Source organism: Balaenoptera acutorostrata, chromosome 6 (assembly GCF_949987535.1).
Source record: "Balaenoptera acutorostrata chromosome 6, mBalAcu1.1, whole genome shotgun sequence".
NCBI classification, from domain to species: Eukaryota; Metazoa; Chordata; class Mammalia; order Artiodactyla; family Balaenopteridae; genus Balaenoptera; species Balaenoptera acutorostrata.
Window position 1 is genome coordinate 123,832,384 of NC_080069.1, and position 14,337 is coordinate 123,846,720.

The 14,337-nt window shown below is 59.1% G+C and overlaps 1 protein-coding gene across 1 annotated transcript; it reads left to right on the forward strand.

Annotated features, from left to right (window-relative positions):
* Positions 1-1,329: 1,329 nt before the first annotated feature.
* Positions 1,330-7,131, forward strand: LCN9 (lipocalin 9). The gene is given in 6 exon segments (XM_057549185.1): positions 1,330-1,432; positions 1,898-2,029; positions 2,274-2,347; positions 2,678-2,788; positions 3,045-3,242; positions 6,986-7,131. Coding segments are annotated over 6 exon segments (762 nt in total). The 5' UTR covers positions 1,330-1,331.
* Positions 7,132-14,337: the final 7,206 nt, after the last annotated feature.

A 14,337-nucleotide genomic window follows, 5' to 3' on the forward strand; every position in this document is an offset into this window, starting at 1 on the left:
AAAGGCACCAGCTCTGTCTTCATACCCTCCTTGTCCTCCCACTGTCCCCTGTCCTCACAGTGGCCGAGGACGGGGAGAAGCTGCCAGTGGCTGATGGTCAGGCCGGGGTGAGTGGTGTGACCAAAGAGAACGGGATGTACAGGGACCGAATGAGCTGAAGGTGGCTGATCTGGGAACCCCACTGAGCAGGAGGGAGGTTTTGGTCAGAGGAAGGTCGGCCCGTCCAAGGCACAGGGAAGGCCAGTGGTGGGGTCAGGAAGTGGGGGAGGAGGGGGCCGTTTGTCATTTTCTGTTTGTCTAATGCCTGAGTCCCCTTTGGAGCACAGCCCTCCTGAGACCAGGTTCTTCACTCTAATCCCAGTGCCTGGACATAGTAGGTGCCCAATAAAAAAATATTCAATCAATACATAAACTGTGTCTGTTATTTAAAATAGGATTTAGTGGGACTTCCCTGGTGGCGCAGTGGTTAAGAATCCGCCTGCCAGTGCAGGGGACATGGGTTTGATCCCTGGTCTGGGAGGATCCCACAGGCCGTGGAGCAGCTAAGCCCGTGCATCACAACTACTGAGCCTGCGTGCCACAACTACTGAGCCCACGTGCCTAAAGCCCGTGCTCCACAACAAGAGAAGCCACCGCAAAGAGAAGCCCGCGCACCGCAATGAAGAGGAGCCCCCGCTCGCCGCAACTAGAGAAAGCACGCGCGCAGCAACGAAGACCCAACGCAGCCAATGAATAAATAAATAAATAAAATTTAAAAAAATAAATTAAAAAGATAAAAAAGGATTTAGTGTCCGATGTCCTGGTTGGTCCAGCTCAGCCCCCACCCCGCACCCCACCCAGCAGCTCACCTTGTGCCCAGATGCAGAAGGGGAGCCGGGACTTGCCCACCTCTGCTCAGGACCCCGACCTGCACGCGTGGCTGCCCGGGCACATCAATGCTCTCAAATAGGAGCACCCAGGCCGGGCCGGGCTGGAAGGGGCAGGAGTGACCCCTCCAAGGGCAGCGTCCTCTGCTGCCCACGTCCTACAGCTCCGAGAGGCCCCAGCGTCACTCGCCTCTGCAGCCGGTGGGGCTTCAGGCCAAGACGCTTCCCTGTCCCCACTTCCCTTTGCAGCTTCAGACCCAGCCGGACTCCCATCCGGGCAGATTCCAGGGCCAGCTGTCGCTGAGGGAGGACACTGTGAGAAGCGGGGGTGGCTGCGGCGGCTTTTGGCCGTGTTCCCAGCAAGCAGCGGCCTGTGCGGAGGACACGGAAGACTGTGGCCAGAAACCACAGCGCAGGAAGGGGGATAGAGGGGGCAGGCCTCAGGGCGGGCACCCACCAGAGGGCATGGCACTGCTCCTGCTGAGCCTGGAGCTGAGCCTGGTCTCCGCCCAGGACTTCAACCTCCAGAGAATCGTGCGGAGAAACCATGACATCTCCAAGGTGGGGCTGAGGTCCTGGGCCTTCCCCGGGGGCTTGGCTGCAGGGCACCTGCCCTGCCTCCACCTGGGGTCTTTGACCTGTGACAGGTTGCTGTTCCTGAGGCTCTCACCCCCAGCTGCAACAGCAGCCTGGAGTGCAGAGGGGTCCCCAGGAGGGCAGAGGGGTCCTTGGGGGGCAGAGGGGTCCTTTGGGGGGCAGAGGGGTCACTGGGAGGGCAGAAGGGTCCATTGGGGGGCAGAGGGGTTCCTTAGGGGGCAGAGGGGTCCCTGGGAGGGCAGAGGGGTCCCTTGGGGGGCAGAGGGGTTCCTTGGGGGACAGAGGGGTTCCTTGGGGGGGCAGAGGGGTCCCTGGCAGGGCAGACGGGTCCCTGGTTGGGAGCCATACGCCCAGAGTCTGGCCCGAGGAGGGAGGCAGAAGTCCAGGATGCCCCATGGGCTCGCACACCCACCGCAGCCTCTGTCTCCAGGTTTGGGGACCTGGTGTTCTATCTCCATGGCCGCAGACGACATGAGGCAGATGGAAGAAGACGGGGATCTGAGGGTCTTCATGTAGAGTATCGAAAGCTTAGAAAATGGTGGCCTGAAGTTCAGCTTCCACTTCATGTGAGTGTGCCCACATTCTCTGGAACTGGGGGGGACGGATGCCCCCATCCACCCGTGTGGATCAGCTTCTGGCCATCTGGGGGTGCTGCATGCGGGGCTGGGGGCATTGGGTGGGGGGCAGCAGAGTGCTGAGGCCGGGGTAGGGGTGCAGAGGGCGTGGGGACGAGGCTGGAGGGATGGAAGGAGCCGGTCACACCACTTTCGGGTGGAGTCCCGCTGCGGGCATCACCCCGTTGGTTTCCAGGTTGCATACCGAGGGCGTGGATGTGGCCATGGTCTGTGATAAAATGGACAAGAGTGGAGAATACACCATCACCTGTACGTGAACGCGGGTTCTGCCTTGTCTGACGGCCCCACTCCTAGTGAGCTCTGATTTAGGGGATTTTGTGAGGCCTCTTGACTGCTGACCCCGTAGTGAGAGGAGTGGGCCTGGCCTGTAAGGGCACGGGCTCCACCCACCTCCCCGCCCAGGCCCCTGGGGAGGCGGGAGAGCCAGCCCAGGGTTCGGGGAGGCGAGCCTGGGTGGGCCCTTGGGGGCGGTGGGGGTCTCCACCCGCCCCTCCACCCACAAGGGTCCGTGCCCATGGCCTCCGGGGGATGCGGGCACTGGCGGGGGCCTGGGCAAGGCTGAGCAGAGCTTCCATGCAGACTTGGGGGAGAACTGGCTGCAGGTCTTGGAGGCCGACTACCTGTGGAACGTGACCTTCCTCCTGTGGAACTTCAGGAACGGGACGGAGACGCAAGTGCTGGCGCTCTACGGTACAGCCGCCGTCCGCGGGACAGGGCAGGGCCGGGCCCCGGGGCCCCTACTCTGAACACAGCCCCATCCCAGGGGGTCTCGACACGCCCCGAGGTCGCCACGGCCAGGCTGCCCACAGCCCATCGTGTCTCGGGGCGGGTGTGGACCGGGCCCAGGTGCCTCCGCCGCCCCACCGGGCACCCGCCACGCTGTCCACTCCCCACACGGTCCCAAATGGCCGGTGAGGGATCCTGACCCCTGCTGTTCTGTCCTCAGGACGGTTCCCAGAGCTGAAACCCAGCTTCCTGGACAGATTTGAAAAAATCTGCAAATCACACGGACTCGGCCCAGAAAATATCGTCAACCTCAGCAACAGCAGTAGGCCTCACTGCCTTCCAGCCAGCAGCCTGGGCAAGCGAGAAGCTCCAGGGGGCGTCCCCTCAGCCCGGCCTCCGCGGGAGCCCAGGACCTGGGGTGGGGCGGGGACCCCCGCGAGACCTCGTCTGAGAGGCCGGCTGTCTCCCCAGATCCTTGTAGAAAGCACAGGAGATAGAGGAGCCCACCCAGGCCTTCCGGAGCATGAGCTCGGCTGGGGGATGGTCGGGCGGCCAGGGTGGCAGAGGAAGCCCGATGGAGGGGGGAGGCCGCTTCTCCAAGCCTATCCCTCACCCTGCCCGCGGGGTTCTCCTGCCACATAACAGGGAGCCTCCTGGGGGGGTGGGGCCTCAGCAAACATGCCCCGTATCCCTGTCCTGAGGCGGCCGTAACACTGGACCCCAAACAGGGGCTCCAGACAACAGAAGTTTATTCTCTTGTTGCAGTTCTGGAGCCCAGAAGTCTGAAATCCAGGTGTGGGCAGGGCTGAGCTCCCTCTGGAGGCTCCGGGGAGGGTCCTTCCTGCTGCGTCCAGCTCCTCGGGCTCGTGGCCGCATCACCCCAGTCTCAGCTCCGTGGTCACACGGCTTCTGCTCTGTGGCCGTGTCTCTCGTCTTCTGTCTCTTGTGAGGACACCAGCCATTGGTGGAGGGCCCACCGGGTTTATCCAGGATGACCTCGTCTCAATAGCCTCACCCTAATCCCATCTGCAAAGGATCTTTTTCCAGATAAGGTCCTGTTCACCGGTTCCAGACGCTGAGATCTGAACGTGGACGTATTTAGGTGGGGGGGGGGGGTGGTGGGCGGGCACCATCCACCCCACACAGGCTCCTTCTCCAGCTGGCCTCCCTCCTCAGGAACCAGCCCCCCCCCAAATAAGACCACCTCTCCTTCCCCAGGGACTGCCCCTCTGGAGCACCTCATCTGAGAAGCGGGGGCCCTCGGGCACCTCTGATGAGCATCTGTGAGGTTTGGGGGGCGGGTCCTAAGGTAGCCAACCAGGTCCTGCCTCTCCCCGCTCCCCGCTCAGCTGTCCCTCGGAGACACGTGATCCCTGCCCTCACCCCACGTCTTGGTGAATACATGGGGGGTCCCAACAGCCCACGGTTATTTCGTGGGTTAAAAGTGATCGTCCACTGGGCATCCACCCACGAGACGTGAAAACGGGTCCACACAAAAGCCTCTGCACACCTGTGCGTCCTGCCCCAGCTGCGACAGCCCGTGCCCCCCAGCAGGCGAGCGGCTGAACAAAGTGTGGTCCAGCCACGCAGCGGACACAGCTCCACGGGAAAGGGGCAGGACGATGGGTTTCAAGGCTGCCCTGTGGGATTCCGTTCACACAACAATCTCCAGGTGGCAAAACTGCAGTGATTTCAGGGGCTAGGGGCGGGAGGGGCCAGAGGAGAAGGGTGTTCTCGTGGGGATGGAAGGTTCTGTATCTGGGCTGCGGCAGACGCGGGAGCCCGGCACGAAATACACACTCACACCCGCAGCGCCCGTGTCGAGGGATCTGCATGAGCGCGGGTGGTACCAACGCCAGCGTCCAGGTGGGGTGCTGCCCCACAGCCACGCAGGAGGTCAGCAGGGGGGAGAGTGGACAAAGGGACCCGGGAGCTGTCTGTATTCGTTCTCACACCTGCATGTGAGTCCTCAGTTCTCTCAAAAAAAAGGTTAAAAAGAGAGAGAATGAGGCTTCCCTGCTGGCGCAGTGGTTAGGAATCCGCCTGCTAATGCAGGGGACACGGGTTCGAGCCCTGGTTCAGGAAGATCCCACATGCTGCAGAGCAGCTAGGCCCGTGCGCCACAACTACTGAGCCTGCACTCTAGAGCCCATGCACCTAGAGCCGGTGCTCCAAGACGAGAGAGGCCGCCACAATGAGAAGCCCACGCACGGCAGTGAAGAGTAGCCCCTGCTCACTGCAACTAAAAAGAAAGCCCACGCACAGCAACGAAGACCCAACACAGCCAAAAATAAATAATAATAAAAAAAGAAATGTATTTCCAATAAAATATAAAAAAAATAATAATAAAGAGAGAGAGAGTTTGTCCTTCCTTCCGAGTCAACCGGGAAAATGTTACCAGGCTCCTCCCCTGACCCACTGGACGGGGCAGCTCCACCACCCCAGTGCCCCTGCCTCCCAGACCCTCTGCCCCCCTCCCAGGGTTACCCCGCCTCCCCCCTCCCCTCTGAACAGGAGCCAAACTACCCACACACGCTCCATAAACGCCTACCCGCCTGCAGTGCAGCTCGAGTGGGAGCCCCCGGGCCGGGCGAGGGGGCGCCCCAGGCTGAGGAGCGGCTGGTGCCCACCCCGCCCTCCGCAGGCGAGCACCGCCGGAGACCCTCCCCACGGCCGGCTGCGCCCGAAACCCCAGGATGGGGCAAAGGCTGACGGCCACGGCTGGGGGCAGCAGGAGAGGACCGAGGGCCGGCCCCAAACCCCAAGGGCTCTTCCCTCAGGGACCAGCCCCGCCCAGCACCGGTGTCTGCTCATGATCGCTGAGTCGGGCTGCACGAGGACCAGGGCTCCAGGCTGTGGGGACGGAGAGTTTTGTGTCCCTTCCAGAGGAACCAGATGCTGGGACAAAGAGGCTCCATCCGGATGGGCAGGGGGCCAGGGGCACCCCGCACGCTCATGGCCAGGCCGGCCTCCTGCTCCCTGTCCGGAAGCTCGGTCCAGCCTGCTGGGCCATGGCCGGGGCCCGCTGGTGCGGAAGGCTGGCGTCTGGGGAGAACAGGGCCGCCCACATTGATGCTTGGGAGGTGCTGACGACCCTGGGCCACAGGGAAGCACCACCCACCCCAGGGGGAGCCTCAGAGGCGAGCTGAGCCCAGAGCGGAGAGTCTCCAGGGCCCTGGCCGTCTGCGCCAGGCTCTGGAGCTCAGCGCGGGGCTGGGGCTGGGGCTGGCCGGCGGGCTACTGCCGACCCAAACCCAGAGACCCCCAGATGGACAAGGTAACAGGTGCAGCGGGCAGGGAAGCTGGGCCCCACCGTCCAGGGGTCAGAGCCCCTGGGCATGTATCCAGAGAAAACTCTAACTCGAAAAGATACATGCACCCCAATGCTCATTGCAGCACTATCTACAGTAGCCAAGACATGGAAGCAACCCAAGTGTCCATCGACAGATGAGTGGGTAAAGAAGATGTGGTAATTATATACAATGGAACACTATCCAGCCATAAAAGAATGAAATAACGCCATTTGCAGCAACATGGATGGACCTGGAAATTATCATACTAAGTGAAGTAAGTCAGACAGAGGAAGACAAAAATTATAAATGATATCACTTATATATGGAATCTAAAGAAATAATACAAATGAACTTATTTATAAAATAGAAATAGACTCACAGACATAGAAAACAAACTTATGGTTACCAAAGAGGATAGTGGGGGAGATAAATCGGCAATTTGGGATTCACAGATACACGCTACTATATATAAAGTAGATAAACAACAAGGACCTACTGTATAACACAGAGGACTATACTCAATACCTTGTAATAACCTATAATGGAAAAATAATCTGAAGAAGAATATATATATATATATATATATAACTGAATCACGTTGCCGTACACCTGAAACATTGTAAATCAACTATACTTCAACTTACAAAAAACTAAGTAAGCTGGCTCGAGGACAGTAGGTAGAAAAGACATGCAGTCGCCCCAGAATGCCAGCGGGTTCTTAAGCAGGAACATTCTCAGCGTCTATATTCATTCCACTTGCTATGATTACAAAAGATTTTGTTTTCAGGAGGAAAGAACATCGGTAACCCCGATAACTGCACACCCCGCCCCACGCGGCCCCTGTCACATCGGTGATCTTTACACCCAGACGCCCACCCGAAGGTGCCTACCGCCAAGGCGGCGGGGGCCCGAGCCACGCACCCAGGGCCATCGCTGGGGACTCCAGCGGCAGTTTTGCAGGCCGGGGCCAGCAGGGGCCGGGGCGTCGACGTCCTGAGTCTCCTGGACCTGTGAGCGGGGGTCCCCAGGACCCACCCCGCAGAGCAGTGTGACTCACCACTGGATGGGACTCTGCCTGTCCAGCGTGGGTGTGGGGAGCCCAGGGGCGGGGGCAGCTCTGGAGTCCAGCTAAGCGGGGAGGGTCAGAGCGCAGGGCCGGCCGGGGGAGGACCTGAAGGAAGGGCGGCCGCCCCCGCCGCACCCAGCCGGGCAAGAGGCGTCCATGCACGTGGCCGTCCTCTTTCACCCCGGATCCCCCGAGATTTCCTCTCCGGAAGGTAGCGTCCTTCTTTCTTGGCCTCAGCTGGCAGAGGGCAGGAGGAGGGATCCCCCTGTGGGTTTTGTCCAGACACGACCCGGGCCCAGCGGAGTCTCCGGGCAGAGCGGCAGCAGGACACAGAGGGCCGGGCCCCGCTTGGGTGGGACCGAGGGGAGAGGAGGTACCCTTGTGCCCTTCCCCTCCAGGCACAAAGCCCTGGGTGTGGAGGTAGAGAGACCAGAAAATAGAGGCCAGTGGTCCCAGTGCGCGCGGGCTGACCTCCTGCTACCACGTCCGAGCTTGGGACGCCTCCCGGCAGGGCCCGCTGCTAGAAAGGGGGCGGAGGAGAAGGGCCTGGCCGCCAACCCCACAGGCAAACATGCACGCAGCCAGGAGAGGCAGGTCCAGGAGCAAGGGGCACCGGGGAGGGGGACGAGACCCCAACCCCGCAGAGCTCGGCAAAGCAGCAGCCAGGTCCTGTCCAGCGATTCAGGTGGGCGGCGTGGGGAGCTCGTGCGGGGGGTGGGAGGGGACTGGGCAAGGTCAGCTCACCCAAAGGTCCCCATCCTGAATCAGCCAGTGTCACTCCCAGGCCTGGCACCGTCCCTGCATGAAGCCGGCAGACCCTCCGCTGGGAAAGGCCAGCTGCACCTCCACCCGGGCACGTTGGCACTGTGTGCCCACCTGGTGTCCGCTTTCAAAGCCCCCCTGAAGCTCAGATTTTTCAGTCATTCCCAAGAAACGTGCCTGGAATCACATCTTCACCCCCCCACCCCCCGCAGTGAGCCGGGGGCACAGAAAGGCCAGGGCCCCTCAGGGCATTTGGGGCTCCTGCAGCCACCAAACTTGGTGCGGCCGCGGGACCAGGGCAGCGTGGGCATGATGTGGTGCATGCGGAGGATGGGCCGAAGGGCCCAGCAGACCTGCTAAACTCATGGCCGGGTCGTCCCTGGAGGTCGGAGGAAACCCACTGACATGGCTGCAGCCAGAGACCATAGAGGACAGCAGGTCCCGCACGTCTGACCTGAAACTGCCCACAGAGGGGCTCTGGGGTGCCCGCCCACCCAGCTCCCCAACCCAAGGAGCTGTTCCCAGTCCCAGGAGCTCGAATCTCTGCCACCTCCCAGCTCTGCCCCTCACCGGGAGGACATAGAGGACCAGGTTGCCGGACACCAGTTAGAGCTGTAAGGAGGACCCAGGGGACTTCCCTGGTGGTCCAGTGGGTGAGACTCTGTGCTCCCAATGCAGGGGGCCTGGGTTCGATCCCTGGTCGGGGAACTAGATCCCACATGCATGCCGCAACTAAGAAGCCCACATGCCGCTACTAAAAAGATCCCGCATGCCACAACCAAGACCCGCACAGCCAAATCAATCAATCAATCAATAAATAGATGATTTGTTTTGTTTTGTTTTGTTTTTAAAAAAGGAGGGCCCAACTTAATTGTAGCTACAGTATAACTAGATCCCCCCTCGTCCCCTCCTCTCGCAGTTCTTGTTGGGGTGGTCTCTGTACTTCTGTGTGTGTCCATCCACGAGCACTGGCGCCTTTGGCCTACTTTTCCACTGGCCCGGAGGCTGGGTGTATGCATCTCACCCCAAGTGGCTCTGCCCTCCACGCCCCAGGTGCCACCTCCCCACAACCAGGTGTGTCTCAGACCTGATCTCCTGGGCGAGAAAATAGCTCATGTTTCGTCGGCCCTGACTCCCAGTAGGTGGAAACACGGAAACTTCAACCCCTTTACCTGCCCTCACCAGTGATGTTTGTGCGCTGGGGCTGCCTTTACCCTCCTGCCCTCTGGCACCTGCAGGATGCTGGAGCAGACTGCCACCTACCAGCTGTGTGATCTTGGCCATGGTTCTGGGCCTCTCTGTGCCTCAGTTTCCACACCCGCAATTGCGGATAATAAGAGCACCTACACCGAAAGGTTGTCATGGCAGGGATTAAGTCAGTGGATACGTGTGGAGCGCCTGGAACACCGCCGACAGACCACGTGACCCCAGCACTGCCTTGGCGTGATTCCTGCTGCTGAGACAGTTGAGCGGGAGCCGTGAGTTACAAGGGTGGGTCTGGGCCTGCTTGGCCATCACTGTATTCTCAGCACCCAGCAAAGAGTCTGACACGCAAATGCCCCAATTAAATAATCAATCTCGGTGTCTGTGCTCTGAGCCAGGAGCCAGGGCAATGGCCTTTCCTCCCTCGCGGTCAGTGGATGGTCAGGGGCTGGATGCTCTGAGGCCGCGTCCTGAGATCTGGCCCTCCGTGCTGCTCTTAAAGACGGGCATTTCAAAGCCAGTGTCCGGTCAGCACTAGGGCCGGGTTTGGCCCATGAGGTGGAGGGGACCTTGGCCATGCCCGGGAAAAAGGTCACCTTCTTGGAGGCAAGGAAGGCCCCGCCAGCCGACCTCATGGGACCCACAGCCCCGGAGCCCCAGGCCCACCCGTCGCCTCTGTGTTGCTTTCTCCCTGAGCTTGAGCTGCACCCCCCAAACTCAGCCTCATAAGAGGTGCCGGGCTCAGAGTTCCAGAATGAACGGGGCATGGAGGGAGCCGGGTATCTGGGGCTCCAGGCCGTGGCAAGGGCCCTGGAGTAGTGACCCTGCACAGTGGCATTGAGGGCGAGGACCGTGACACAGGGAGGCGTTAGCCCTGGCCTGTCCACCCCACCCACGGACCCAGTCCCCAGGGCCATGGACGGCCTCCTCACCGTTTCCCCAGCACCCAGCCCACCGGGGGCCCTGGAAGGTGATGCATGGGGGTTGGTGAATGGGGGTGGGTGGCCCATCTGGGTGCAGACGCCGGCTGAGGCAGGTGGCTCACGCACTACAGCACCGCCCCCTGGAGGGCTAGTGAGGTGGACAGGCCTCTGAGGGTCACCACGCAGCGTTACAGGGCCAGAGACAGGTGGGGGGTGCAGCTAGAGCTGGGACTGGAGGGAGAGACAGACAGACGTGGGGACATTGCAGGGAAGGTCCCCTAGGATGGGGAGCCCACCGACGGCATGTGGGGGGGAGGAGAGAATGGGGTTTAGAGCTCGGGCCCCTGGGATGGGATTGCCAGATTCAGCAAATAAAAATACAGATGCCCGCAATATAGGCCATGCTTGTACTAAAATATTATTCATCATCTGACAGTGGAGCTTAAGCGGGCGCCCGGCATGCTCTCTGGCAGCCCAACCTGCGGAGACCAGGGTAAGGGCGCTGGGGAGGGAGGGGGGCGGCCAGGCTGCTTTCTGTGCCCACCTCCCCATCGCCCTCCCACTGTCTGCCTGTCCGGATGCAGGCTCCGGCCAAGGACACACACGTGACCCGGGAGCTGCCGTGGGGGGACCGGCCAGGGACCCCTCACTCGGAGCCTTTCATTCCAACTGCGGAGGAGCAAACGGAGCTTGGCTCCTGTGAGTGGCCTCTGCAAACTGAATGCTCTGCAGGTGGGGGACTCAGGCCAAGCGCGACCCCACCCATGCCCTCTGTCCTCAGAGGGACTTCGGCCGCTTTCTGCCCCAGGCAGCCAGGCTCCCTGAGGTGCCGGCATTTTCCAAAGTCAGTGTTTTTGCAGCCTCTTTCTGCCCACGTCACCAAGCCTGCGATGGACGGACGCCACCTGGCCTTGCTGGGATAATGTCAGAAAAACACTTGGGGGAGGGGCCTCGGAGGACTGGTCCCCGGCCACACTGCTCGGACCCCCTTGGCCTGAAATGAGGCTGGGGGTCCCCCGAGTGTGCCTGGGTGGTGCAGGGAGCCCTGGCCGCTTCTAAGTGGCACAAGCAGCCCTCTCTGAGATGGGTCATACCAGGTGTTCCCCCACCCCCATGGCTATCCCCAAACAGCCTGAACTTAGGGGCACCAGACCTGGCAGGGGCAGGGCGGTGGGCAGGCTCGGGGGCTCACGGCCCAGCAGCAGATTCCCCGAGCTCCAGGAGTCCGAGGGTCGGGGGGACCCAGTGGGGGGAAAGGCTCGCCCAGGGGCTCACCTCGTGGCCGGAGGGCCAGGGCCAGGGCCTGGCTCTGGCTCAAGCCGCCTGGAAGTGACTTGTCCACTTACACGGTCCTCGGCTGTGCCCAGATCACTCTCACACGTACACTGCCCCATCCCGTTCTTCCTCTCGAAGGCCTTGTGAGACGATGTTTTACTCCAGTTCCTTCCCAGGGTGCCCTGACACTCCGCGCGGCTTGCCCGGGGCCTCCCCGCCAGGAAGTGGCAGCCCTGGACCCCTCACTCCACCCGAGTCTCAGGTGCTTCCGTGCAAAAAGCCCAGGAGTCGTCATGCATCACCTCCTCTCCACGCTCAGCCCCACAGGGACCCTGCACACCTCATGGCTTCAAGCACAGGGCCAGGCAGTGGCTCTGGAACCTACTCTGTGGTGCAGCCTTCCCGCCGTCCCCAGAGCGCCCAGCACCGCCAGCTCTGCACGTCCACTGACGTCCACTCCTGCGTCTAGAGCAGACCCGGCTTCACCCGCGCTCTTGCATCTTCCCAGTCACTCGGGCAGACTTTTTTTTTTTTTAATTATTGGCTGCGTTGGGTCTTCGTTGCTTCACGCGGGCTTTCTCTAGTTGGGTCAAGCTGGGGCTACTCTTCATTGCGGTGCACGGGCTTCTCATTGCGGTGGCTTCTCTTGTTGCAGAGCACGGGCTCTAGGCACACAGGCTTCAGTAGTTGTGGCATGCGGGCTCAATAGTTGTGGCGCGCGGGCTCAGTTGCTCTGCGGCATGTGGGGTCTTCCCGGACCAGGGCTTGAACCCGTGTCCCCTGCATTGGCAGGCGGATTCTTAACCACTGCGCCACCAGGGAAGCCCCCAGAGACATTTCCTAGCTTCCAAATGCGGGAGGAAAAGAGGGTGGAGGCCAGCGCCACACACACGCTTAAGTCCTCAGGCCCGTCTCTCCCATATCCTCATCCAACCCTCAGCACATCCTCGACTCTCTTTTCAAAACAGAATCCGACCCCCTTCACCCGCCCCACTGCTGCCCCCTGGTCCAAGCCGCCACCTCCTCCCACCTGGATTATCGCAGCAGCCTCGTACCGGGTCACGCTGCTCCTGCCCTGCCCGACGACCATCTGTGTCATCCTGACCCATCAGACACACGAGTCCAGGCCCTGCTGCCAGGAACACAGTCGCTGCCATCAGACCATCCCCACCACTCACACAGAGTAACTGAGAAGTCTGCAGAAAATATAAAAACAACTCTCCAAAGGTACTGGAGAGTGACCAACAGACAGCAGAAACTGGAGAGAAGTTGGCCTTGGGGGACGAAAATAGCGCTGGCTGACTTTCCACTTTTTGTTAAGCAGCTTTCTGTCTGAGCACGGGCCCTGTTCGGCTCAGGCTGGGTGGCTACACTCGACAGGAACTCTGGGGCTTCCTGGCCTAAAGAACCAGCTGGGGAGGAAAGGGGACCCTAGGAGGGAGAGTGCCATGGAGGGCAGGCCCTGAGTCCCTGCAGCTCCTGGTTCCCCGTGGGAGGATAGACCTGCAGCCCAGCCAGGCCCGAAAGGATGGACAGACACTTCTGACCCACCACACGGAGGGAACAGAGCCAGACAAGAAACTGACTGCCAAGGACTCTTGGGAGTAGCAAAACAGAATTGAGAATCTAAACCGCACCCTTCACGGTATCCAGATACAACACCAAACCAGCGAACACGTAATGAAAGGAAACACAACCCAGACGCAGGCTACTGCCCTGGTGAGCCAGAATTGGAGTCACCAGACAGATTCCTAAGTATGTATGTTCAGGAATAGGATGGAAAAGTATGCTCAAAGAGAACAAAAACATGGGACACCTCAGAGATATAAAAGCTATAAAAAGAAATGAAGAGAAATCCCAGAACTCAAATATATATATATATATATACATTTCTAATATAAAATATTATATATAAAATATTTTATAATATAAAATTTATATAATATCTAAAATTAAAAACTCACTGGATGGCTTAACAGCAGAGTGGAGATGACAGAAAAGTCAGCAAACTTGAAGATAGGTCTATAGAAATTATCCTATTTATAAAAACAAAGAGAAAAATATTTTTTACAGAAATGAATAGCACGTCAGCAATCTGTGGGACAGGATCCAAAGGCCTGATGTACATTGAATTGGAGTTTCAAGGGGAGAAGGGAGTGACACAAGCAAACACACACACACACACACACACACACACACACACACACATACCCCAAACAAACAACCAGAAAATTTACAGAAATAATGGACAACAGCAAAAAATAACCCCAAACTTGATGAAAGACAATTTTGGATTCTAGACATTTGACAAACCCCAGGCAGAATGAGTACAAAGCAAACCACTCTCAGGCCCATAGGAAAACTGCTGAAACTCAAAGGTAACATCACACACAGGAAACACCTGGCATTGCTTTTCCTCAGAAACAGTGGAGGACAGAGGACAAGAAACAGCCCCTGGAAAGTGCTGAAAGGAAAAATAGACCTCGAGCCAGGATTCTAATCTAGGAAGTGTCCCCCAAGAAAGAAGACCCCTCTTTGGAGGGAGTCAGCTCCGTGCCCCATCCCACCGGGGCCTGAAGCCAGAGTCCTGGAGGGGTCTTCCAGAGGCCTCTCTGAAGACCTTGCTGCCAAATCAATGCAATTAAAAATGAGCGGCAAATGAGAACAGACACTTTGCAAAAGAAGGCACACGAATGGCCGATGAGCCCATGAAAAGGTACTCACCATCATTAGTCATCAGAGAGGTTAATCCAAGCCAAGGTGTCCTGCTGTTTCACACCCATTGGAACAGCTAAAATTAAGGGCTGACTCACCCAACCTTGGCAAGGATGTGAAACGAGAATTCTCAAATGTTGTCGGTGGGAACGCAAAATGGTACAGCCACTTTGGAAACAGTTTTGGTAGTTTTTAATGACATCAGAAGCACATCTGTTCAGGATCCGGCAATTCTACTCCTAAATATTTAATTAAATATTTAGTTATTTCTTTAGT